This window comes from Typha angustifolia, chromosome 9 (assembly GCF_048772165.1).
Source record: "Typha angustifolia cultivar Huaian chromosome 9, ASM4877216v1, whole genome shotgun sequence".
NCBI lineage: Eukaryota > Viridiplantae > Streptophyta > Magnoliopsida > Poales > Typhaceae > Typha > Typha angustifolia.
The window spans coordinates 6,280,102-6,305,016 of NC_133247.1; the positions used below are offsets into that span (position 1 = coordinate 6,280,102).

Consider the following 24,915-nt stretch of genomic DNA (forward strand, 5'->3'; position numbering starts at 1 on the left):
CCCAACCTGTTACGCCTGCCTGTGGCCCAGCCCATTATGCTTTGTTTATTCTCATTATTTTTTAGATCAACATTAAATATTTAATAAACTAGATATCATATATATATATATAACTAAAATGTCTTCATGAAAACCTATTATGCTTGACTTGATAAGATATAATGTTTTTTTTTAAATTTAGCTGGTTATGTTGGGCCTGTTACACCAACCTAGGCCTAATATCTCATGGGCCAATACGATAACGAGCTATAGTATTCTAGTCTGGCTCGAACTTGGCCCGAGCCGAGTGGTTGGTGGGCCGGATCGTAAACAAATATTTAAGCTCAATTGGGCTCAGTTCGTCCAATAATCACGTTTATATAAAACCCAACCTTATATACCTCCTTCAAGAATCGTTCAAACTGTCCTTCAAAAGTTTAACAGAACTGCTTTGAAAAATCTAATCTATGCCTGGCCGTTTGAACCACTTAAGGGTGATCTATTTTAGGAATTGCTAAGACTCCCTTCTTCCTATTAAGTTTAAAGGGTAGGTGTGAAAACAGATCAAATAAGAATTGGATAGTGTTCAAACCATATCCGGATCCATATTTTGGGTCCCAATGCAAATTTGGATACATATATGGGATGGATAATAAAATTCAAAATCATATCATAACTAAACGGATACGAATAATTTTCAGATATTAGATAATTTTCGGATAGAAAAATTGATCTTAATCGGATGTGGATCAAATTTTAAATAAATTATGACATTTTTTTGGAAACAATTAACATAAGATATTAAGATTTAAAAAAACAGTTCTACATGTCAAATACATATAAATTTAGTAATATAGAAATAATATAGAACACATTATTAGTACCAATATTAATATTCATTACTTAATTAAGCAAACTAAAAATTGTAAATCATTACCATCAAACGGATAGGCAATATTTGTATCCTTATTCGGAAAATTATATACCTGTATTTATCTAGGTCGGATAAGTTTTAAAAAAATTGTTTTAAAAAATTGTTTTAAACGGATAGGCAATAATAGTTTTAAAAAATTGTACTCGTATATGAATCCGTATCTAGGTCGGATAAGTTTTTTTGTCATAATCCGATCCGAGTCGGGTCAGATAGCGAGTCGGGTTAGAGTCATGACCTATTTTCACCCGTACTGAAGGGTGATCAATTATAGTAAAAATAATTTGAAAGACTATTTCACCCCTGCTTGCTGAAGAACCTCAACAGCCAAGCAGCGACCAAGTTTGCCACGTGTTAGGGTCGCAGTATCCAGACAGATAGAGTAACAATCAAATTTAGTAAATAAAAATGGTGTCCAACAGCTTTTCGCCACGTACGTAACTAGTTTTCATCGAGCGCGAATCAAAGATTTTCCCACGGCCATTAGAATAAACAATTGCATTTCAATTAAAAATCTAAACCGAATTCCAACGGTCGCGGGCGAGATAAGAAACTATTGAGGGAGGGATTTTGTTATTAGGGTTTCCTTCAATCAAATTTGGAGCAACGTTTGGCTTTTTTTACGGTTTTCTTATCCTGTTCTGCGTCGATTTTTGAGAATTCACCATGTGAAAGCGTCCATTTGTAACGGTAGCTTGGGTGTACTTTTGATTCCTTTCGTAGGGTTCGATGCTTAGGTTTTCTCGAGGTTCGTAGGGGTTAATTTTATTTAATTTGAATCCCATTCTCTTGTTTCCATTTCCATTCCCACCTATCTAGTGAATGTAGTTTTCCTTCGGGTTTCCCTTTTCTCGTTGTTGAACGTAGAGTTTCGCAATCTTTCTTGGTTCATATAATTCGAATTTGGTCAAATTTAAGTTCCAATTTGATCAAATTTAATTTACTTTTTTCTAGGCATCCAATTGATAACATATCATCCGAGAATTGGGTTTGCTGTCATTTTACTCTTTGATAAGCAAAGTCCTTTGATATCTTTCGTTTTGATTAAATTTGGATCGTTTTTATCCCCAATGAGGCTCTTCATTCATGTGATTGAGGCACGCAATCTCCCTTCTATCTATCTCAATGGGTCTAGTGATCCCTATGTGAGGTTGCAGCTCGGCAAGCGCCGGTCGAAAACGACGGTCGTGAAGAAGAGCTTAAACCCTCTGTGGGATGAAGAGTTCAGCTTCTTGGTGGGAGATCTTAAAGAAGAGCTTATCATCTCGGTCTTGAATGAAGACAAGTACTTCAACAACGATTTCTTGGGATGGGTCAGAATCCCATTGTTGACGATCGTCGATACTGCTGACCTCTCCCTTGGGACCGCGTGGTACCAATTGCAGTCCAAGAGCAAGAAGTCCAAGAACAAAAAGCGTGGTAATGACTCTATCTAGTACTTTAGCTTGAGTTTAATCTCCGATTGGGATGTCTTGGTTTTACCTTGTTGTTTGAACTGCCTCTCACATAAAGTTTCTATTCTAGTGAACTTTTTATACTATGAAATATATTGTACAATCTAGATTAATGTAAGATCAAGATACACGACTTATACAAGAATTTACGTGTGAAGACAAACTAAGGATGAACATAAAACAAGTCAAAAGGAATGTTTTCAAAATTGCAAGGTTGGGTGTGTACTAAAAGAGTGCGGTGAGCACCCAGGCACGAAAGAGACATGTAATTGTCTATGGAAGCATGACTGGATGAGTACCAACCCTACTGCAGAATTGTTTTTGGAAAATTCAAAAACAGCTTCAGACTTGGTTTTCCGTTTTCTTAATTTAACTCTCCTAGTACAAATCAAGGGCGTTTCTCGTGCCTATAAAAGAGGATCAGAGGCTAGAAGAAGACACACAACTTAAGACAACTTGAAGAAACTTTTGGGAGAGCAAAAGAATACAGTTAAAGAGTTTTAGTTCTCTCGCGGAGTATATTTTCTATTAAAGTGCGAGGAGAGCTTCTATAATTGTCCAAGTGCTTCGCTTTCAATCTCAGATAAATGAAGCACTTGAAGAAGCTAAACTGAGGCATCATCAATCACCTATGACACTTGGTCTAAGAGATTGATCCATGGGTTGGTGACAAAACAAATCAGATGCTTTCTATTTCAAGGAGTAGTTCATTGTGAAAGAGTTTGAACAAAAGAGAGAGAAACTTCAATCAATAACTGTTGATGCAATTGAATGCTTATAAGTGAATTTTGTTTCTACAATTTACTCCTCTCTTTGGTAAGAGATTTTCCATGTGAAAAAATTCATACCATGGTCTTTGTTGTGTCTACTTTTCATATTCGTTCTCGGATTTACTTTTCCTACTCTTACTCGATTTTCACTTTCCGACTTGAGTTTTGTTTTCATATTTTGAATAGTATACAATTTTCCTAGCCCTAGTAGGATTCAATTTCAACTAGGATTTGACTTTAACTTTTGATTTTCCATAACTTTTGAGTGGTTGAGAGGGGTGGAAATTGAAAATTAGAAAAAAGTAAAGAAAAAAATAGAGAAAAAATTAAGAGACTTTTATTTTCATAAATTTTAAATTATTTTATATTTTATTTTAATATTTGTTTATATTTTTTAATTACAGAGTTAAAATATTAATAGCTCCAAAAGAAAAGTCATATGATACCGACATTAGATGGCAACATTACAGCACTATTGGGCAAGATAAAAACCGTGTTAAATGCAACTGGTGTGAAAATGAAATGAGTGGTGGTGTTAGCCGTTTAAAAGAACATTTAGCTGAAAGACAAGAAAATATAGCAGCTTGCATTTAAATGTCTTTAAAAGTTAGAAAACAGATATTGGCTCATTTAATCGGCAAAAAAAGGATAAACAATCTATATAACAAAGAGAGTCAATGATTTGTAAAGAATTGATACATCATCCTATACACATTAATAATAATAGCAGTGAGCAGAGTGGGGATAATAAGGAGGAGAGACAGATGAGGAGGACAATAAAAGAGAGCAGAAATATATATAGAGAAGAGGAAGAGATAAGAAAAAGCACTGATGGTAACTTTTAGAGATCTAGATCAGTTAATATACAGGGAGAGAAAATATGAGGACAGCAGTATTACTTATAAGACTCTTGGTGTTATAGCAGAGTTTGAAAATATTGAACCAATGGATACATATTTTTAGAAAAATATGGGTTGTACACAGATTTCCATCAAGACAGCTCTCAAAGAAATTAAAAATGCAAAGAAACACATTGGTAGTACTATCTTTAAATTTTTTTTTTACAACCATATTCTTTTTAATGTAGCTGATAGTCTTTATTATCACATTATGGTGGATGATATACAATCAGCAAGGCCTGGTGTTCCGCCTCCTAGTTTAAATGATATTGCTATAAAATATCTTAACTTAGAGGTAGATGAATTTTGTACTTATATTGAGACAATTAAATAGTATTGCGATAAATTTGGTTGTATACTGATGTGCGATGGGTGGAGTACACAAAAAAAAAAAATATAATTAATTTCTTAGTGTATTCTGGCATGGGGACAATATTTATGATGTCTGTAGATGTTATTGCTTATTTAAAAAATATAGATTATATTTGTTACTTGATGAATGAGGTGGTATAAGAAATCGGTGAAAAAAGAGTAGCACAAGTGGTTATTGCTGAAAATTTACTTATGATAAAAGGATCTCATTTATATTGGTCGTCATGTGCTGCACATTGTATTGATCTAATGTTAGAGAATATTGCAAAAGAGTCTGAAATTGACATGGTCATACATGAAGGTTAGAGGTTGACAAATTTTATATATAACCATGGTTAGGTTCTTAATTTACTCAGACAGATGACTGATGGAAGGGAGATCATCAGATTCGGTGTCACTAGATTTGCCACTTATTTTTTAGCTTTGGAGAACATCATGCTTACAAGGATGATATTATGCGGATATTTACATCACATGAGTGGTTTATAAAAATTAAGAATATAAAACCTAAGATGACAAGTCTGAGATGGTCTATAAAAATTTAGAAATGCATTTTGGGATAATATTACAATAGCCGCTGCAGTATTTGAGACTCTTGTCAAAGTATTAAAACTTGTAGACAGTGATGATAAGTCTGAGATGGGTTTCTTATATGAGGTAATGGACATAACAAAAGAATCAACAAAAAAAATGTGGGCCAAAATTATAAGAAGTAATGGAAGATGATTGATTCTAGATAGAATAAATAACTACATAGAGATAAACACGTTGCTGGTAGGCATGCTTTAAGTTTTAAGTTTTAATTTACTAATTTACTTTTATTTATAAATATTTAAAAACTTGAATGTTTACAAATTTTAAATTTTCATAGGGTATTTTATTAATCCAAGATTTTAATTCTCTACAAGTATCAATAATGATAGTAAAGTATTATCGGGAGTTAGGAAGATAATCAGCAGGCTTGAGCTTGATATATATAAATAAATCTTTTGCAATAAAGAAGTGAGTTATGATTCAATTAAATAATTTTATTATTTATTTGTTTTAAGTTTTAACTTTCAATATAATCAGTATGTAATAATATATTTCTGATTTCAGATGAAGAGATATAGATTGAGAGCAAGGCAATTCATTACTTACTAAAGTTGCTACAGCTATATCTCATAACATTCCAGCTGAATAGTGATCTATTTATGGATGGGAGGAGGCACCAAATTTAACGCCAATAGTAAAGAAGATTTTAAGTCAAACTGTGTCTTTATCACAGTGTGAAAGAAATTGGACTACTTTCTTCTTAATCTACATAAAAACACGCAACCGATTGACACTAGAAAGATTGGAGAAGTTAGTTTTTTGTTATTATAATATGAGATTGAGAGAGAAATTTAAGAAGAAAGGCAAAAAATGAATAATTGATTGATTTAAATCATGTTTTTGATGAAGAAGACCTCTTGACTTCATGGATCAGAGAAATAGAGGACAGGTTATTAGATGACAGAGATAATCCATGGTTAGATGAGTTATTGGGGGAGACCACGACGAAGCCAGAGGCTGGTATGAGTCATTCAACAGCGAGAGATAGTATATCTACTAGTACTAGTATAGTCATGATGATACATATAGTGGTGAGATCGTCTCATCTACATTTGTTGAGAAAAGTCAAGAAGGTATAAGGATTGAAGATAGAGAAACTGAGGATGTATATACATATCAGTGACGTCTTTATGAGAATGTTGCTTCCTATGATTATGGTATATTAAGTATTTATTGTTTGGAGCCATCACAAGATTTATATGCTAGTTATTATCCTTAATGTCCTTAGTATTCTCAGACACAAGATTCAAATGCTGGTTATTGTCTTCCTCAGACGCAAGTCATACAACAAGATCCATACAATATGACTAGTATAATAGAATCATTTTTTAGAGCATCAGGTCTTAGACATCAATATTTACAAACTTATGGTGATTATGATGATAAAAACTATAAAAATTTACGAAAATCGGTTCGGTATTCATCAAAGTTTTAAATTTTGAATAAGTTAATACATTTTTTTAAGTTTTTAGACTTCATATGTGAGTAATTTTTGTTTACTTATTTTTTTTTTGTCATTTTTCTAAATTTTTCTGTATTTTTAAATAATATTTATAATTTTATATAATTAAAAAATAGTCCAATCCGATATGAACGATCGATAAGTATCGTTTTTCTGGACTGCCGATACCGATCCTGATCTCGAAACTAGGATTCTTGGTTGCTTCACCACAGCAGCACTTGGTGCTGCTATAGCGTGGTGAAGCAGTAACAGCAGCTGCTTTGCGCAATGAAAAAAGAAAATGAGAAAGAAAGGAATTAGAAACTGAAAAAAACTCACATGAGATCGCTAGAGGTCGAGGTCATTAGATCTTCGTCAAAAAATATCGCCAGAGGTCGAGGTCACTAGAGATCTACTCAGTCTCCGGTGAGAAAGAGACCGGTGAGAAAGAGGAAAAGAAAGAAAAGAGAGAAAAAGAGAAAGAAAGATGAGAGAGAGAGAAAATGGAGAAAGAGAGGTAGGTGGGTGATGTCCCCTGGGTTGGATTCGATCCGTTCCCACCTGTTTCGGTTGAAACAGCCGAAAGCCCAACTGAAACCAGCCAACGGCTAGGGCCAATCCCAATCCGTTTCGGCCTATCCCACTCGGGATTAGCTTAGGCCTTGTTTTGTCCGAGGCTAAGCTTTAAATTAGATTAGCTGGCCCCATTTCTTAGTCTTAATTAGGTACCTTAAACTAGGCTAGGTAATTTGGTATTTGGTTCTAAACAAGGCTAGGAGTATATTTATTATTTGTGATGTGATGTGAAAATGTGAAAATTATGGTTTTGAAAGGAAATGAATGATATATAAATTTGAAGGATGAAAATACCCTTTTCATGTCATGGTAGTGGTCATTATAATAATATACATATATTATATGATGTATTATAATAATATATTATTTGTATATTACAATATCATATTATCAAATTATAGTGTTATAACATTATAATATATATTAAAATATTAAAATATTTGTATATTATAATATTATAATAAATGAATATTACAATGTTTGTTACATTATAATGTTCATATACTATAATATTATAATATACAAACAATATAATATTGTAATATATGAATATTATAATATTATAATATGCATTTGTGCGCTTAAGTGCATATTTGTTGATTTATATAGTGTTTATAATAGTTATTTGTAGGTTTATATAGTGTCTATAATAGTTATTTGTGGGTTTAAATGCATATATGCTGGCTTATATAGTGTAGAGACTTGATTTGATATAATTTGACATATTATATAATATAAAATAAATATTTTGAAAGAGAGGAGATAAAATTGATAAGATATAAAATTAATAGATTAAAATCATGTATAAGATAAAATTAGAATTAATTTGAAATGATATTAAAAATTATATATTAGTATTTATTTGGAGAATGTGTATTGAACTAGATTAGAAAAAAAAAGATAATATATTGTTTTGCTAGTAAATCAGGATAGGGGTCTCTGAACTCAAAGCAAATAAGACTTTATATCTAAATAATTAGATTTGATATTTCTTATATTAAAGCAATATAGTAATAAGATCTTTATCCCTCCATTAAGATATAGCATTAGGGCTGTCAAAAAAACTTGTTAGCTCGCGAGGCTCATGAACTCGGGTCATTTAGAGCTTGACTCGGGCTTGGCTTGAGCTCTAAATGAGCTGAGTTGAACTGGATTTTTAAGCTCAAAATGTTAATCAAGCTGAGCTAGAGTCAGCTCGTTCGAGCTCGGCTCAAACAGGCTTGATATATAATATGTAAGATGATATTATATATATATAGACATACAAAAATAAATATGTAGATGCTATATAGCATAGTTGGATAAAAGTTAAAACAATTTCTATTAACCCAGCCAACCTAGATTCGAATCCTAGTCTTCACCATTTATTTGCTATTTTTGATCAAGCTGGAGACGAGTTAAGCCGAGCTAAGTTTTTCGAGCTCGAGCTGAGCTCAACTTTTCCACCTCTCGAGCCGAGCTGAGTTAACCCTAGCTCGTTTAAGCTCAGCTCGTTTACACCTCTATATAGCATCCCATACCTTTGGGATGCTATATTCTTTCTTTTGTGTGATATGGTATTCGGTCCAAACTCCTAGTCTAGTCCATTTATTTCGTGCCCAAAAATGGATATGTGGGGCCCACAAGATAACTAATTGAATCTTATCTTTATATCTCTTAAACAAACATACCTCTTGTGTTTGCTAAAGTTCTCCAAAGGAAGAATCTTCACACAGGGTTTAGGGCAACAATGACTTTATATCGGGCCTAAAATACCAAGAGTGTAGTTAGGAAAAGAAGATAATACTAGTTGAGGCGCAATGGAGCACTAATCTTTATTCAATTGATATCGATTACTTGTAATTATGCATAAAAATTTTAAAAGAACAATTTGCTTTAAATTTGATTGACAATTTTGCTTTACATACTTTAATAGTCACTGTGCAACAAAGGTCCGAAACTCAGTATCGGGATCAGGATCGGCAGGGGATCAGGATCGGCGGTCAGAAAAAACGATACATATCGGCCGTATTGGATGTATCAGTCGTATCGACCACTCGTATCGAATCAGACTATTTTTAACTACGTAAAATTCTAAATATTATTTGAAATGCAGAAATGTTTCTAAAAGTTTATAAAAAATAACAGAAAAATAAGAAATAAAAATTAGTCACATATGAACTTTGCAAACTAAAAAAAAATTCACTCAAAATTATAATAAATTTCGACTTGAATTAGATGAATTTTTATACTCATAAATTATTACTGTAGAACAACATGAAGAGAGAGATATCTCTTCATTGTTGTTTCATAGCAATAAAAAAAGATGAGTTAAAAAGTGGGTGAGAAAGAAGGAAATAATAAAAAAAAATTCATCCAAGTTCACCAAAGTGTGGATAGCCAAATGGGCTCATCGGAACGGCCGTCAAATGAACTCAGTGAAGTATGAGAGTGAGAGGAGAGTTTGTGTGAGAGATAGAGAATAAATTTAAAAATTTGAAAAGAAAGTAGTTAATGACATCAATTATTAATGTCTCCTAGGTTAGATACATTTTACATTCGACCTAAATGTTAAAAAAAAATAATTTTAGCCGATACAGCTGAGTTTCGGCTGATACTGGACAAAATCAGATCGAAACCAATCTGATTGAGATCGGTTATGGCCGATCCTGATCCGGATCACCTGATCCGACTTGGGATCGGTTGATTTTGGGATCCATGTGTGCAACTATGAAGCACGGATACAAGTATGGGAAATAGGGGTACAACGATATGGATGGCGATAGGACGAATTCTTAAAAAATAAGATATAGATATGGCATGGATACGACAATAAATAAATTAATAAATTTTTTTTTCTTCTATGGCCAACCAATATAATATATGATAAAAAATATTTATCATTCTCCAAAATTTCGTAGAGAAATCCAAGTTTCATCATTACTCATTAGATAATACATACACTAAAATAAATCATATACTATGCACGAAAGAATTCCATCATTAAAACCCCAAGTTTCTCCTATTGCAATTTGACCTCAATTCTAACATGGACAGTACTCTTCATGAGCTCCAATTGATTCAACCGTCAATAGACTTGTAAAATTAAACATCAAAGCATAATATTAATATTATGAAGAGTATTAGGGCATAAATATTATGAATAGAGCTTCCATTCATTTTTGTTAATTGTCAATGGTTAACAGGTTGACACCCATCTTTGTTTCAAACCTAACCCACTAAATCCTGAATAACTTTAAAACATATTGGAGCGGTATCAGAAAATTAAAATAAAAATTTTAAATTTAGATACTCCTCTAGCCATATCTAATATGTGCCGGGCTGTATCGGGGCCTATCGGTGTCCGATACGTATTGGATACCAATATGGAGTGGTAAACAAAATATCCGTACTTTAGAGCTGTACAACTGATGCTTCTCTTGTCTAATAAACCATGGTTCCTAGTTTCGGCCGATCCCACGATCTCGAAACGGATCGGGATCGGCCATATCCGCGCCAATGGTCGGGTATCGGCTGGATCGGCCGATACCCGATTCGTTTCGGGTTGGGATCGGTCGTATCCCGCCCGAGACGAGCATCGATAAGAGAGAAAGAAAAGGAAAGAGAGAGAAAGAGAGGGAGCAAGAGAGGGAAAGAGAGGGGAGAAGAGAGAGAGGGAAAGGGAGAGAAAGAGAGAAAGAGATAGAGCAAGAGAGAGGGAAAGAGAGAAAGAGAGAAAAAAAGGGAGAAAGAGAGAGAGTTTGTGGGTTGCAGCAGTAAAAGGGAGAGGGAAGAAGAGAGAGGGGGGAGAGGAGAGAGGTGTGGAGAAAAAACAAAAATTAAAAACCTATGTTAAAGAGGGAAAGAGATGGTAGTTGGTGAGAGAGAGGGAGAGTTTTTTTAAGGGAGAGAGTTAGTGGGAGAGAGTTAATTAGGGAGATAGTTTGATAAGAGAGAGTTAGTGAGAGAGAGAGTTTGATAAGAGAGAGAATTAGTGGGAGAGAGTAAGAATTGTTTTTAATTTGTGTGGGAGAGAGTGTAAGTAGTAGAAAGGGGGAGAAATAGAAATTGAAAAAATAATATTTATTTTTTAGTTTTTAGACTTGATATATGAAAATTTTATATTTATATCTTATTATTATTTTTCTAAAAAATTAATAATTTTTCTATTTTTAAAAATTATTTTAAAATACAGGCCGATATGGACGGCCGATACTGCCGATACTGCTGATACGGCTGATATGTATTGTTTTTTCAGACGGCCGATTTCAATCCCGATTCCGATACTTGGAACCTTGTGATAAACCACTCTTTGTGCAGTTTATTTCCCAATGCACTGTACAAAAGCTCTTGCAAGAGTTTGTTTGCTGTTCTGTCTCCTTTAAGACTACACAAGGATCAGGAATTTGAAAGAATAAGTTCAATACATCAAGTTCTGTTATAAATGAAATGACAAATAAATGAAGCTTTGTGATTAGGAGAGGTTCTTATATTATATTTATGTTTAACTTATGAAATATCTTAAAGAATCATTGTGTCAAAATTAATGGTCAATCCTGACTTTGATACAGGAGAAATTTTCCTCACGGTATACTTGTCTCCAAGAAACTCCTTGCCACATGAGATACCTCATGCCCCTTGTGGCACTTTGGACAATATTGCATCAAAATCAGATAAGTTTTGTGAACCAGCAGGACAAATGCCTTTATCTGCTCCTAATAACAACAGAGAATCATTAATTCCTATAGAGGCTGAAGACATCAATACTATCAGAGAAACCAAGTCAACTACATCATTCGTTGAGTTTTTGTCTAATATTTTTGGGAAAAATACAGAAGCTCCATCATCACCTACCCCTGGAAATCTTGATCCCTTGGAACAGTTGCAACAGGCAGAAGCTTGTGAAAACCAAAATGAAGAGGCATGCTGTGACAAGACATTTTGTGAAAAACTAGAACTCATGGCATCAAAAGATCAAGGGGATGAAATGCCTGGAAATCTCCCAGGTGGAGTACTAATCAACCAATCTTATGTTGCTGCACCGGGTGTTCTAAATTCCCTTCTTTTCTCACCTAGTTCAAGTTTCTGGCAGTCTGCAGCAGAACTTCAGGGAACAACAGATCTGCAGATTGAGCCTTGGAGGCTTGACAATGATGAAAAATGTTTAAGAAGAATATTAATATATACAAAAGCTGCAAGTAAATTAATCAAGTCAGTGAAGGCTACAGAAGAGCAGAGATATCTGAAGGCTGACGGGAATGCTTTTTCAGTATTAGCTACTGTGAGCACTCCTGATGTTCCTTGTGGTAGCTATTTTAAGACAGAAATATTGTACTGTATAACTCCTGGACCTCAACTACCATCTGATGATCAGACTTCACACCTGCTTGTATCTTGGCGTTTGAATTTTCTTCAGAGTACAATGATGAAAGGCATGATTGAAAGTGGAGCAAGGCAAGGCTTGAAGGAAAGCTTTGCACAACTTGCTGATATGGTTTCTGAGAATGTTAAAACAGTTGAACAGGAAGACATTGCTCTGAACAAAGAGCACATCTTGTCTTCATTGCAGAAAAAGGAGGAGTCAAAGTGGAGGCTGGCTATTTGGTTCCTTGGAAATTTTACATTTATATCATTTGTCTTCATTGGATTATATGTTCTTGCACATCTTCAGCTAGCTACGCCTGGCATGGTTAGCGGGCTTGAATATCTTGGCCTTGATCTTCCAGACTCAGTTGGAGAGATTGTTGTTTGTGCCATTTTGGTCCTTCAAGGTCAACATGTTCTTAAAGTCACAGGGCGTTTCTTGCAGACATGGAAGCAGAGAGGTACGATTTTATTTACTAGCCATTTTTCTCTTTATAGGACTCTATACTAATTGATAAGTGCCTTTTGTTTTCAGTGCTTTCTTTAAAATCCATGAGGTGTCTGCTATAAGTTGGTCTATAAAGTGGAGATGTCTTGAAAGGTTTTTTGGACAACACCAAATATCATCTATTATCTATCTTTATCTAGTTCCCTGGCTTGCAGCTAAAAATTCAGATTCAGGTCTTTGGCACAGAATGCCTGGTTTATCTTCCACATTTTGGTTGAGTTTGTGGCTCTTAGAATTGAGATAACTGTCAATTTCTGAGAAGCTTAAAGCCATAGAAAGAATTATCATATTTTTTATTAAATTTTGCATGATATAGCAATCTTCATGGTAGATCATAAGTTACAAGAGAATGGATGCCTTCGTAATTGTTTTGCCTTTCCAGATACATTTTTGCTGTAGTAATAATAGACAAGTGTCTATCTTTGTCTGATCTCACTATTAGTAACTACTAACTAGTCTTAATTGGATTTCCTCACAATCTTTTGGTTTTATCAGCACCTTAATCATCCAATTGATTTAGTAGATGATGTCTCAACTACTCCTGTATAGACTTTGGAATTAATAAATTGTTGAATCTCTCAAAGCTCAAGGCTTTAAACAGTGTCCGACTGGCGTGTCATAATTCTTCACCTCTCAGAAACAAAGAAAGATATCTGGAACAAAACATGTCGAAATATTGATTGAATATTCTCTCCTTTCTGTTATAGGCTTGGTTTTTTTTTTTTCTTATTTTTTCCTATTTTTGAGGAAAGTATAGGCTTGGAGTTACTAAAACTTGTAAGAAGATACTGCTTACAAGATATAGACAAAGATTTCAAGAGAAATCATCTGACCGACCTTCGAATGGTTATCGAATGATGCTCTTGGTCTTTCAAGTGCTGCCTGTCATTGTTCCAATTCCTATTGCATTGGGAGCATCCTGCATTCGGACACCTGTGAGACAGTCTGAATGCTTCCTACAGTTCTTATCACATTTGAATTTGGAATGACTGCTGCTCTTGGGAAATGGTGTTGGAATGCCTAATGATCCCATTCGGATGCCTAGGCTAAATCTAACTGACTTGGGTAAGTCACATTACATTAAGGGCATCTGATTAACTCACTTCTAAATCCAGTACCAAAGATGCATAAGCTGATATACACATAAAGATTAATCAACACAAAATGTGTACAGATTAATGACCAAAATTGTCCACTAAAACACATTGAGGAAATTCATGATGGTACCATAAACTTAGTGCTAAATGGCAAAGCAAGTATAAAAACTATAGATATTTCAGAGGAATTAGACTGAGTCAGGTCAACAATACTTTTAGAGGAAAGGAGATTTGAATTTTCTAAAACAATAAGACTGTAACAGACACAGCCTTATTTGTTTGATGAGTAAAGTTATTCAAGATAAGTTTGACATTTTATATGCAAATTAGGTGCTTGTTTAAGTGTATGCATATTTTACTGTTTGGTTTGTCACAAAGAATTGGTTACCTTGGATAAGGAAATGATGTTGGCAAGTTTCTATCAATTACCATATTGCCCCTATGAGATTTATTTTTATAATATATCTATTATAATTGTCAAATTAATTTATATAATTTAACTACTAAATATCATATTATCAATAAAATATAATTTATGGTAACATAAAAATGTTTTCAAAATTTTTTATCATGAAATATACTATATATAATAATAAATAGATAATCACATTTGCTATTTTTTTTTCTTAAAAATGTTAAAAATGTTATTTTGGTAGTGGAAATTTTATTTTTCTATAGTATATTCTTTTTGTTCATATTTTATAATAATACTTGTTGGTTTATAGACATAGTAGTGTATTGAAAGGCGGTCGCGGATTGCGGGTGGTAACCCCACCGCTTAGCGCCTAAACAGAAGACGGGCACCAAGGCGGTCTAGCAATTTAATATATAAAAAATAAAAAACAATTGTATATGATTATATATATATATAATTTATAAAATTTTAATAGTGCAATTCACAACTATAAAAGTAATAGATTATAAATTTATAATTCACAAATATGTATACATATTTTATTAACATCTTAATAATAAATTATCATGATCTGAAATTAAATGCATTAGTTGGTGTTTTGAAATGTATTAATAGTTGGTGTCTTTGGTGATTTTCAATGTTAACATGAGCCAAGCTCTCTTTTCCACGTGGCCTCTCTATCTTTTCCAACACTCTCTTTCCCACTGTTTAAGCACAGAGAAAGAAAGACAAAAAAGGTAGTTTCGATGCCAGAGAGAGAAAAGAAGAAGAAAAGAGGAGGAGAAGAAGATGAAGGAGGAGATGAAACAATCGGCAATCCTCAGCCCGCTACGCGACTTGGCGGTCCGTCGTGCGACTTGGCGGCCCACCTATTTCACCTAGGAGGTCTGGCCACCATTCCTATTGGCGGGGTGGCCAATGTGCAACCCTACCAAGGCGGTTGCCATGGTAGTCGCCATAATCGCTTTTCAATATAGTGAGACACAGTAAGATATTATGCTTATTATTTTATTAATAGGATAATGCTCAACTAGTTAAAGGGGCTCATGTTATATGGGTGTTCTCAAGTTTGAATTCTAGCGGCATCAGTTTAATTGGGATACCATTAAATTCCTCACTTCTCTCAAAAACAAATAAATATTATACTTATTATTTTATAAGGACATATTCATTAGTTTGGACAGAATAGATAGCTATCTCTTTTATCCTTATTCACATTCCCTTATCACACCCCTCTAATTGTGAAAAGATTTGTGCATAAATTATCACGTGATCTTTTCTCCCAAAATTTGTCTAAATGTATATAAGTGAGCGTTTATTTACAAAACATATATAAGGAAAGCCTAATTAACTCATAAGTACCCTTATGCACTAACCAGATGCCACCTAAGTCCTGATTTGTATTCTATATTGATGAGTTAAATGAAAATATCCAAGATGAGGAGCTTTCGTTGTATGAGATTTGCTAACTACCTTTCTAAGTTATGAATTTCAGTGGATACTATGCTACAAGTATGGAGAAGAAACTTAAGTTCGCGGTCTAGAACAAGCCAAAGTGACTAAGCCTATATAAATGCAGCAAGAAATACAACAAATGTAAGTTAGCAATCACATATTCATGTGTAAGATCCACTTGTCTAACACGGATATGATTATAAAGAGAATAATAAGAAATTAATAAAACCAGTAATTAGTTAGAAAATTGAAGCAAACTCAATTTAGGACTAGTGTCCATGCTGACCTTTTCATGGTGGCTCCATAGGTCTGGTTTGCAAATCAGCCTTCTATGTCTTAACGTCACAGAACTAATATAGGTTAAGGACTGTATTATGCAGTCTTCAGGTATGAATAGGACTGCCTTTATTCAGTCTGCAGTGAAGGGTTCTTGCTCTATCATTAGGAGGTAAATATATGGGTGAAGAATCACAGACGTTGACCTGGTTCAAGCTTTTTCACTGCATACCTGAATAAGTCACCTGAAGAAACTGTTCCAAAGTCTTCTAAGGTTTGACCAAAATGGGCCTCCTTAGAAACTTTTTTACCTTTTTGTTCCATCCACCAAAATTATTACCTAAGGGTGCTTGTCAGCTTAGCTGCCATGTTATGAGTCACCTAAAGAATCAGTGAGCTTTTCAATGGTTTATATAGAAGATAAATCGTAAAATAATTCAGTGATTTCACTGTTACATAAAACGCTGAAAAATTTGATGCTTTATTAAAAGAAAAGAATAATCTAACTTTTCTATATAATACGTTGAATATTCTATTTGTTAAATGCTTTTCTTTAACTAAGTACTCTATATGTGAATTACTAAATTGTTCAACATTTTTACTATTCATAAAAGCGTTGAACTGTTTAGTAATTTATCTTCTGTATAAATTATTGAAAAGTTTAGTAGTTCTTTGGGTGACATATGACATGACAACTGAGCTGATCAAAATAGTACTCCTCACTGATATAACTTTAATAAGAGGACTATTCTGATAAATAATGTTTTAAGGAAGCCCATTCTGTCAAGAATGCAAATCTAATCAACTAAAATAGCCCAATGGTGGTGTCAAACCAGCAATAGATTGTCCATCTGGATTGTATGCCCAAGTCTAGATTGACACACTTTTAGCTTTTAAGAACAAAAATGATAATGCAAATGTTGGAGAAAGAAGAAATAAGTAAATTAGTGGAAAAAGGATATAGTTTCTGGAGGACCTCACTTGTCACTGAAAAATACAATCTATATTTTCAGGCAAACCATGTATAATGACCCCAAGCAATCTGGCAATTTGTCGAAGGCATGAAATTGATAATCTTTTTAAATTGAAATCCCTCTCGTTCAAAACTTCAAGTCTGTCCAAATTAGTCTGAATATCAACCACACAAAACAGTTACGGACCAAAATTCAATCAAAATATATCTTTCACCATGTATGATTAATATACACAAATAAAATTGAAGATAAATAAAAAGTTATTTACAATGGATTATTTTTGTTCTAATCTCCATGCAAATTCCCGTGCTCCTGTTTTGGCCTACAGCAGGCAAAGATGCAGGATTGTTCATGATTTCCATCATTCCTGTGGAATTTACATAATGAATTCCTAATTGACATTTCCTACTACAAGATCATGTTCATCCTTTCCTTTATTCTATTATATCTTTAGTATGTGATGTGATGTTGTCTTTTCCTAAGAGGGTAAAGAAAAGGATGATGGATGTATGATATTTTGTTGCTTTAACTACATAAAGTAAATAAACTTTCCTCTGGTATTTTATGGACCAAAAATAACAGAGGGAATAAAGAAGAAATAGCAACAGAGAAAAGGAGAGTAAATGATATGAATCCTAAATAATATTTCAGTTTCCTTTGATGTTACTAGCTGGATTAATGATATCAGAGTTTTTGGACTTTTTTCTGAATCTCATTATAATAACAAGTATTGGCTATAACTTATTTATATCTATGTAGGCAGTGATCATGGGGTTAAAGCTCAAGGAGATGGTTGGTTGCTAACTGTTGCGCTGATTGAGGGATGCAGTATATCAGCTGTGGATTCATCTGGTTTGTCTGATCCCTATGTAGTCTTTAACTGCAATGGCAAAAGAAAAACCAGCTCAATAAAATTCCATACAGAAGATCCAAAATGGAATGGTAATAAAATGTTGTGCCATTTCTAACATTTGTTTTGTTGGTTTTTTCCTGAGTAGGAATGAGATCTCTTTTTAGCATGAATTTCCTCGATGAGTATTCCATCTTAAGGTATATCTGATATTGTTCTCATCTTCTTGAACTAACAGAGGTATTTGAATTTGATGCCATGGATGATCCTCCATCTAGAATGGATGTAACTGTTTATGATTTTGATGGACCATTTAATGAAGTCATACCCCTTGGTCATGCTGAAGTCGACTTTGTGAAATCTAATTTATCAGATTTAGCTGACATATGGATTCCTCTTCAAGGAAAATTTGCTCAAGCATCCCAGTCTAAACTCCACCTAAGAGTTTTTTTGAGCAACTCAGGGGGGCGTGGAGTTTTTACAGAATACCTGACAAAGGTGGAAAAAGAAGTTGGTAAGAAGGTGAGGAGTTATTTTGAGTTGGAAATTCCATTATATTCTTCAGTCCCAATTATGCTGTTCTTTCACCCAAGATTGTTATAATTAAATCTGTAGATAAACTTACGGTCACCACAAACAAATTCAGCTTTCCAGAAGCTTTTCAGTCTCCCAGAAGAAGAATTTCTCATTAATGATTTTACCTGTCATTTGAAGCGGAAAATGCCTCTTCAGGTATTTTTACTAATTTTCTCTTTACATGGCAAATGTTTTTATCATTTTAAGACAGTTTTTGATACATATCAAGGATTGTCTTTAGTCTTTACCTCAACTTTATTTTATAGAAAGTGTTGCACTAATTGTCTTTTTTAGCTGCCATATTTTTCCTTATGGTTTAACTACCATAAAGGGAATTGCCCGCCCAAAGTGAATGGCTTTCAAGTCGGCTTAGTTAAATTGCTGTTATCCTTGTCAACTTATTTGTGTCTAAATGTTCCTAAAGTGGATGGCTGGCAACTTGGCTTTGTTAAACTCCTTTAGTTCTTGAATTTTCTTGTCATTTATTTGTGTTGTAGTTTTTTAATTTTTAAATATTATCTTAATCACCAGAAAGCAATAACTGAGTAATGTAATATACCCCTAATTTCATATTAGTCAGTGAATAGTGAGCGGATAATAATATTGGGTGGTAAACCTCTAGTGATAGTCTTTACATTGGATTGGAACTTGATTTTTCTATGATCTCGGGGACTCTATTTTGTGTTTATCTTGGAACATGTTCCTCAATCTCCTGTAGATTGTGTCACTGGTTAACTGAGGATCATCACTGTTTATGGGCTAAGTAAAACTTTCTGCAGGGACGCCTCTTTCTTTCACCAAGGATAATTGGATTTTATGCCAACATATTTGGACACAAAACCAAGTTTTACTTTGTCTGGGAAGACATTGATGACATTCAAGTCATTCCACCATCTTTATCTTCTGTTGGTAGTCCATCTTTAATGATCATCCTTCACAGAGGGAGAGGCTTGGATGCAAAGTATGCTGCAAAAGCATTAGATCAGCATGGAAGATTGAAGTTCCATTTCCAGTCATTTGTTTCCTTCCAAGACGCCAACAGGTTCGTTTAGTATTATTGAATTATATTTTTCTATGGCATAGGCCAAAATTCACTTTAGAATCATTGTTAATGTATTTTGACTCTTTTTCCCTGGATCCTATGGAGTAGGTCTTTGTATTAGTTTGCTTAACACAAAGAGTGTAGATTTGACATGATGTGCTGTTGTCATTTTCACCGTAGTAATTGATGGTGTAGATTTGACATGTTGGCAATATGTTCGTTGACATCTTTAAAGTTATATTTTTAGAATATATTAGTTTTCAGAGGTTCTAAACTTCTAATAGTATAAACAAGTTTAGTTGGCGTCATGGAACAGACCTTTCTTTGTTCTAATTCTGTGACAGTAGAAGGGGTTATGGGGTATCTGATTTTAGTAAGTTTCTTTTTCTTTTCTCAAATAAAGTGACTTTAGGAAAGAGTTAATAGCTACTGCTGAACACTCTTATTAGGATAAGGGAATTCATTTTTCTTGCTCACTAATAGCAGCATATTAGTATGCATCAAAATTAGGGGTGACAATCGACTCGTGTTAGCCGGGTTCTGGTAGGGTCGGGTTCAAGCTGAGTCATGATAATACAAATATGAATATTACCTATTTATTAAATGGGTTGCATGAGTCATAAATTGGTTATTGGGTTGCACAAGTTATTAAATGGGTTGTATGGGTCATAAATTGGTTATTGGGTTGCACAAATTATTCAAATTTTTATAAGTTATTCGAGTTACAAATGAGTTTATTTTGATTATAAATGAGTTTTCTTGGTTATAAAGAGATTTCTTTCATGTTATAAATGGATTAATCGGGTCATAAACGGATTTTAGTAAGGTCATAAATGGATTATCATGTTAAAAATGGGCTATTGTGTCATAAATGGTTTGTCATATCATAAATGGGTTATTGTGTAATAAACGGGTTAGCAGGTTGGATCATAAATATGTTAATTGGGTTGAGGTAAGGTCGACTTATTTATTGAACCCGGCTAGAATATATATACAAATTGGTTTAAAAGCTAGATTACCTTGTCAGGTTATCGAGTCGGGTCAACTTTTGCCATCCCTAATTAAAATATTCTGTTTGGATGCATCAGATGTTTCAGAGTGAAATTAATCATTTTCTCTCTCATTTTTTCATGTTTTCAATCCATCATTTCTATAAATATGAGTGAGCTTCCTTGATGTCATGTTGCCTACCTGACCTACACTATTTCTAAGCTTTTGAGGTTTCTTCGTAACCTTCTCCATTTTCATCCTTAACAACATCTCGAGCACTTCAAGTTTTAAACATTCTCTTCCATAGAAACAAAACACACTACCATATAGAGACCTTCCTCTTTTACTTGCAAATCAAATGCGTGGTTCTCTGACATTTTAAATAATTTTAGAGCTCCACAACACAAATTAGCTTAAAATTCAGATTTGAATGAGAGTTCATCTTGGTGAAGAAAGCAAGTACATAAGAAATATGAAGAATCCATCTTCTTTCCTAACATATTTTTTTAGTGTCCATGTTTATATGTTTTACATTACTTGTTTTTGAATCATAGATTACTCTGGATAGTGGAACTTATTTCATTTCCATCCCAATTAAACCATAAATTACCAAGTCAAACTCCTGACCTCCCAATGGGGAACTGGGTATCTTAGTAGAAAAAATTCAATTACATCTACTATTTAACATTCAATCTATGCTTGAAAGATTTTTATCTGAATTTCTTATCTGAGTTTCTTATAATTTGTAATTGGTTTATAATCTTATCTCAATAGTGGTAACAAGTTTGGAAAATACTGGCACTCAGAGTTGTAGATTAGGGGTGTAAAGAAGCCGAGCCTGAACGAGCCGGCTTCGGTTTAGGCTCAGATTGAAATTACTTTTGAGCTTTATAATTTTGCTTAGGCTTGACTTAGCACAACTCAAGCTGAGCTCGAGTTGGACCAGACCGAGCCCGTGCCGAGCTCGAGCTTGAAATGAGCCTATTATCAAACCTCATTCAAGCCGAGCTGAATTGAACTGGACCGAGTCAGATCAAGCCCTAGCCAATAGAGGAGGAGGACGAGGCGACGGCTTGAGGAGGAAAATGAAAATAGGGTGGTGGCTTGAGGAGGAGAATGAGGAGGAGCCGGCTTGCCGAAGGAGGAGGAGCTGGCTTGCTGAAGGAGGAGGAGGCGGGCCGCAGTGGAGGAGGAGACGAGCCGAGGCTTTGAGCGACCGAGAGAGCGACAGCTGATAGGGAGAGTAGTGAGCGGCGATTGACTTATCCTTTTATACCGAGCCTAACAAGTTGAGCCTGAGCAAACTGGCTCCAGCTCAGATTCAGCTCGAAATTATTTTCGAGCCTTCTAAAGGCAGCTCAGGCTCGGCTCAGCTCTACTCAAGTTGAGCCGAGCTCGGGCTTCAGTTGAGCCGAGCCCGAGCCGACCGATTATTTTGACAGCCCTACTGTAAATTACTGCAAGACTTTTCTATAACTGAAACTTCTTTGTTATTCTTTTTCTTTTGATTGAGATGCAAAAGATAAAATCTGGTACCTTCATATTTTTTTATCAAAATTGTAGAGGCATCGTCCAAAAGCTATTTGCTGTAGTTTTCCAATTTTACACAATCTGTTGCTTATATCTATCATGTATTGAATGTTGAAAATTTGTCAAATTTTATTCGTTTTACTTGATTATATATATCAGCCAGATGTATTAGGAAAAATATAGTTATAACATTTTTATTTGAGACCCGTCTTGAGCTCATGTCACCCACCATCTGCCACACACCATGAAACCCCTTGGCTGCTACAAAAATGCCGTGCGCTTTTTAGAACATTGATTTTGGTCAGCTTAGAAGTTATGATATTTTTCTGAAGATGGTTTAGAATCTTTACAGTAGATAAGTGTATAATTTTGACTATTGGAATATGCTTTCATCCCTCATATTGCAGTTCTAGGTTAACATTGACTGCCAACAAAGAATGATGATAATGAAACTCTTACATATAACAGGACAATCATGGCACTGTGGAAGGCAAGATCATTGAGTCCTGAACAGAAGGTGGAAGTAGTTGAAGAAGTATCTGAAGAAAAAAGACTCCAGACCGAAGAGAGTGGATCATCATGCATGGGCATAGAGGATGTGAAGATGTTAGAGGTCCACTCCTCGTTCCTTTCTGTTGATGTGAGTCTCATTTCTGTATAGTTCATGTAAAATATGATTTCGATATCCAAACATTTTGATGTGAAACAGTACTTGTTTGTTTGCTACTTTGTTTGAGTTTTGCATTATTGACAGGCCAACTCATTTATGGAGTTATTCTCTGGAGGTCCTTTAGAGCATAAAATAATGCAAAAGGCAGGTTGTTTGGACTATTCAACGACACCATGGGAACCAATTAATTACAATACAGTCGAGAGACAAACCACTTATAAGTTTGATAAAAGTTTGTCAATTTATGGAGGGGAAGCATCAACCACTCAGCAAAAATCTCCCTTAACTGATAATAGTGGATGGATGATTGAAGAAGTTATGACCCTCCAAGGGGTCGTTCTTGAAGACTACTTCAATGTAAGGAATTCTCTCCTTCCTGAATTAATGTTATCAATATTTGTAGATGCGCTGGTGATCTGTAAGGGGCCACCTTTGGAGTTTATAGTTCATTACCAGAAAGAAGTGAGATCCATAGAATAGAAGGAAATAGAGATTTTGCAAAATTTTCACTTATTTGCCAACAGGATTGATGATCCATGCATTTCTTGGATGCTTTCTGGTATTTATCATAAGTGAAAAAGAAACTGAAAACAGTGAAGAACATATAAGTAATAGCTGCATCATGATATATTGACTTTATAGGCTGTAAATTACCATTGTAACGTTCCTGGGTTGTCTACAGATTTTCCCTCAAAAGAAAAAAGAAAAAAAAAAGATCTTGGGTTATGTGTTTTGCTGTTTCAAGAACTTAAACTTACCAGAGATAGGAAATGTGCCCTTAGGAAGACAGGATACATGTTCCTATATGCTTATTGAAAAGAACAATTGATATCTTTGGAAAATAAGGAAGAAAGAGATAATCTCATGGTGGAAATTAACATTCAGATAATATTTTCTCTGTAAACGGGAAGTGCAATTCATTGAAAGCCCTAGTTTTTAGCGATATTCAGATAACACATTTGATATTCTTATGATCATACAGTTGCTCCCTTTGAACTGTTAGATTAACTGTATAATCACATTTGTTTCTCTTGTAGCTTCAACTAAAATATCAGGTAAGAGATGTTCCTTGCAAACCCAAGACAAGCAATGTCCAGATATTCTTTGGAATTTCTTGGCTGAAGAGCACCAAGCATCAGAAGAAGATTACAAAGAATATCATATCCAATATTTCTGTTCGTATCAAGGAGATCTTCTTTGAAGTTGAAAAGGAGTTCCAAAACTGAAAATGTATAATCTCAGTGCAGTAGCATAAACATATTTATGTGGGTATAATTTTCATTTTAAACAACTCATGACTGATTCTTGTTATAATGTTCTCTCCAGGTGTGGCTGAAAACTAGAAGAGTAATAAAAGAACATGATGATCCAGAATCCTAGAGATCAGTTCGTAGATTTATAGTCCCCAGATTCTAGTTTCGATTCTAAGATTTAGAACAAAACAATGAACTTTTGACTTGATACAGATTGTTGTCTGCTGGTTACTTTTGTTCAGCATCTGATGTCTGATTCCAAGAATGGATGTTTCAAGTTGCTGCAGAGGCTATTACATCTCGGAGCATCACATTATGACTCACCTTATCTTGTCCAAATTTGGTTAAAATCTGGACACAGAAAGCTAGTCGATTGTTTGAAAACTCCTGAGTCAATAGGATGAAATGGAGGAGTAGAAAGTCTTTTCTTCCCTACCTTTCGACTCAGTATAGATGTATTGATTGATCAATGGGAATTTATGTTTTGTAATATAAAAGGCTAATATGTTGTACAAACAAAAATATTTCTGTATATACTAAACTGACATCAGAAGAAGGAAGTATTTTTCCCTCGAAAAATAAATATAGGCAAGCAGATTTAGGACAGGCAAGAATTTCAGAAATAGTCGCCTATTCTATTTTCTCTCAGGTAGAGAAACATCAACAGATTGGCAGAATATTTGGAAAACAGGATAATGTGGCTGCAACCACATTGCCCTGTTGTAGAAATACTCAAGATATTGTCAAAGTTCATATTTTTCTCCAAAGAAAAAAAATACTAAGCTGGGCTCGATGCGCCGGTGGACCTGATAATATTTATTAGAAAAAAAAAGGGAAAAGAAAGATAAGACCTGATCATGTTGATCATCTAAATTTATTTTTGCAGTACTTATTCCAGATAGACTCTCTCAATAGTGCTC

At 34.2% G+C, this 24,915-nt stretch overlaps 1 protein-coding gene across 3 annotated transcripts; it reads left to right on the top strand.

The window, feature by feature from the left end:
- The first annotated feature begins 1,449 nt into the window (after nucleotides 1-1,449).
- On the top strand, nucleotides 1,450-24,615 carry LOC140767851 (C2 and GRAM domain-containing protein At1g03370). 3 transcript variants are annotated; one of them, XM_073107924.1, is made up of 10 exons: nucleotides 1,450-2,329; nucleotides 11,567-12,820; nucleotides 17,844-18,026; nucleotides 18,173-18,456; nucleotides 18,550-18,666; nucleotides 19,290-19,552; nucleotides 22,541-22,685; nucleotides 22,827-23,099; nucleotides 23,780-23,972; nucleotides 24,069-24,615. In XM_073107924.1, exons 1-9 carry the CDS (start codon nucleotides 1,981-1,983, stop codon nucleotides 23,966-23,968), a joined length of 3,057 nt encoding a protein of 1,018 aa, XP_072964025.1. In that variant the 5' UTR covers nucleotides 1,450-1,980; the 3' UTR covers nucleotides 23,969-23,972; nucleotides 24,069-24,615. The 3 variants fall into 3 exon arrangements, with proteins under 3 accessions (XP_072964025.1, XP_072964026.1, XP_072964024.1); XM_073107925.1 differs by having other exon boundaries at nucleotides 18,338-18,456; nucleotides 22,541-22,712; XM_073107923.1 differs by having other exon boundaries at nucleotides 22,541-22,712; nucleotides 24,069-24,614.
- The last annotated feature ends 300 nt before the right edge of the window (nucleotides 24,616-24,915 follow it).

What these genes read in the sequence shown, in the direction of transcription:
- LOC140767851 (XM_073107923.1), top strand. Translation starts at nt 1,981, where the DNA reads ATGAGGCTCTTCATTCATGTGATTGAGGCACGCAATCTCCCTTCTATC. An exon ending in GTCCAAGAACAAAAAGCGTG is followed by an intron (nt 2,330 to 11,566) that starts GTAATGACTCTA and finishes ACTTTGATACAG; the next exon opens with GAGAAATTTTCCTCACGGTA. An exon ending in GCAGACATGGAAGCAGAGAG is followed by an intron (nt 12,821 to 17,843) that starts GTACGATTTTAT and finishes ATATCTATGTAG; the next exon opens with GCAGTGATCATGGGGTTAAA.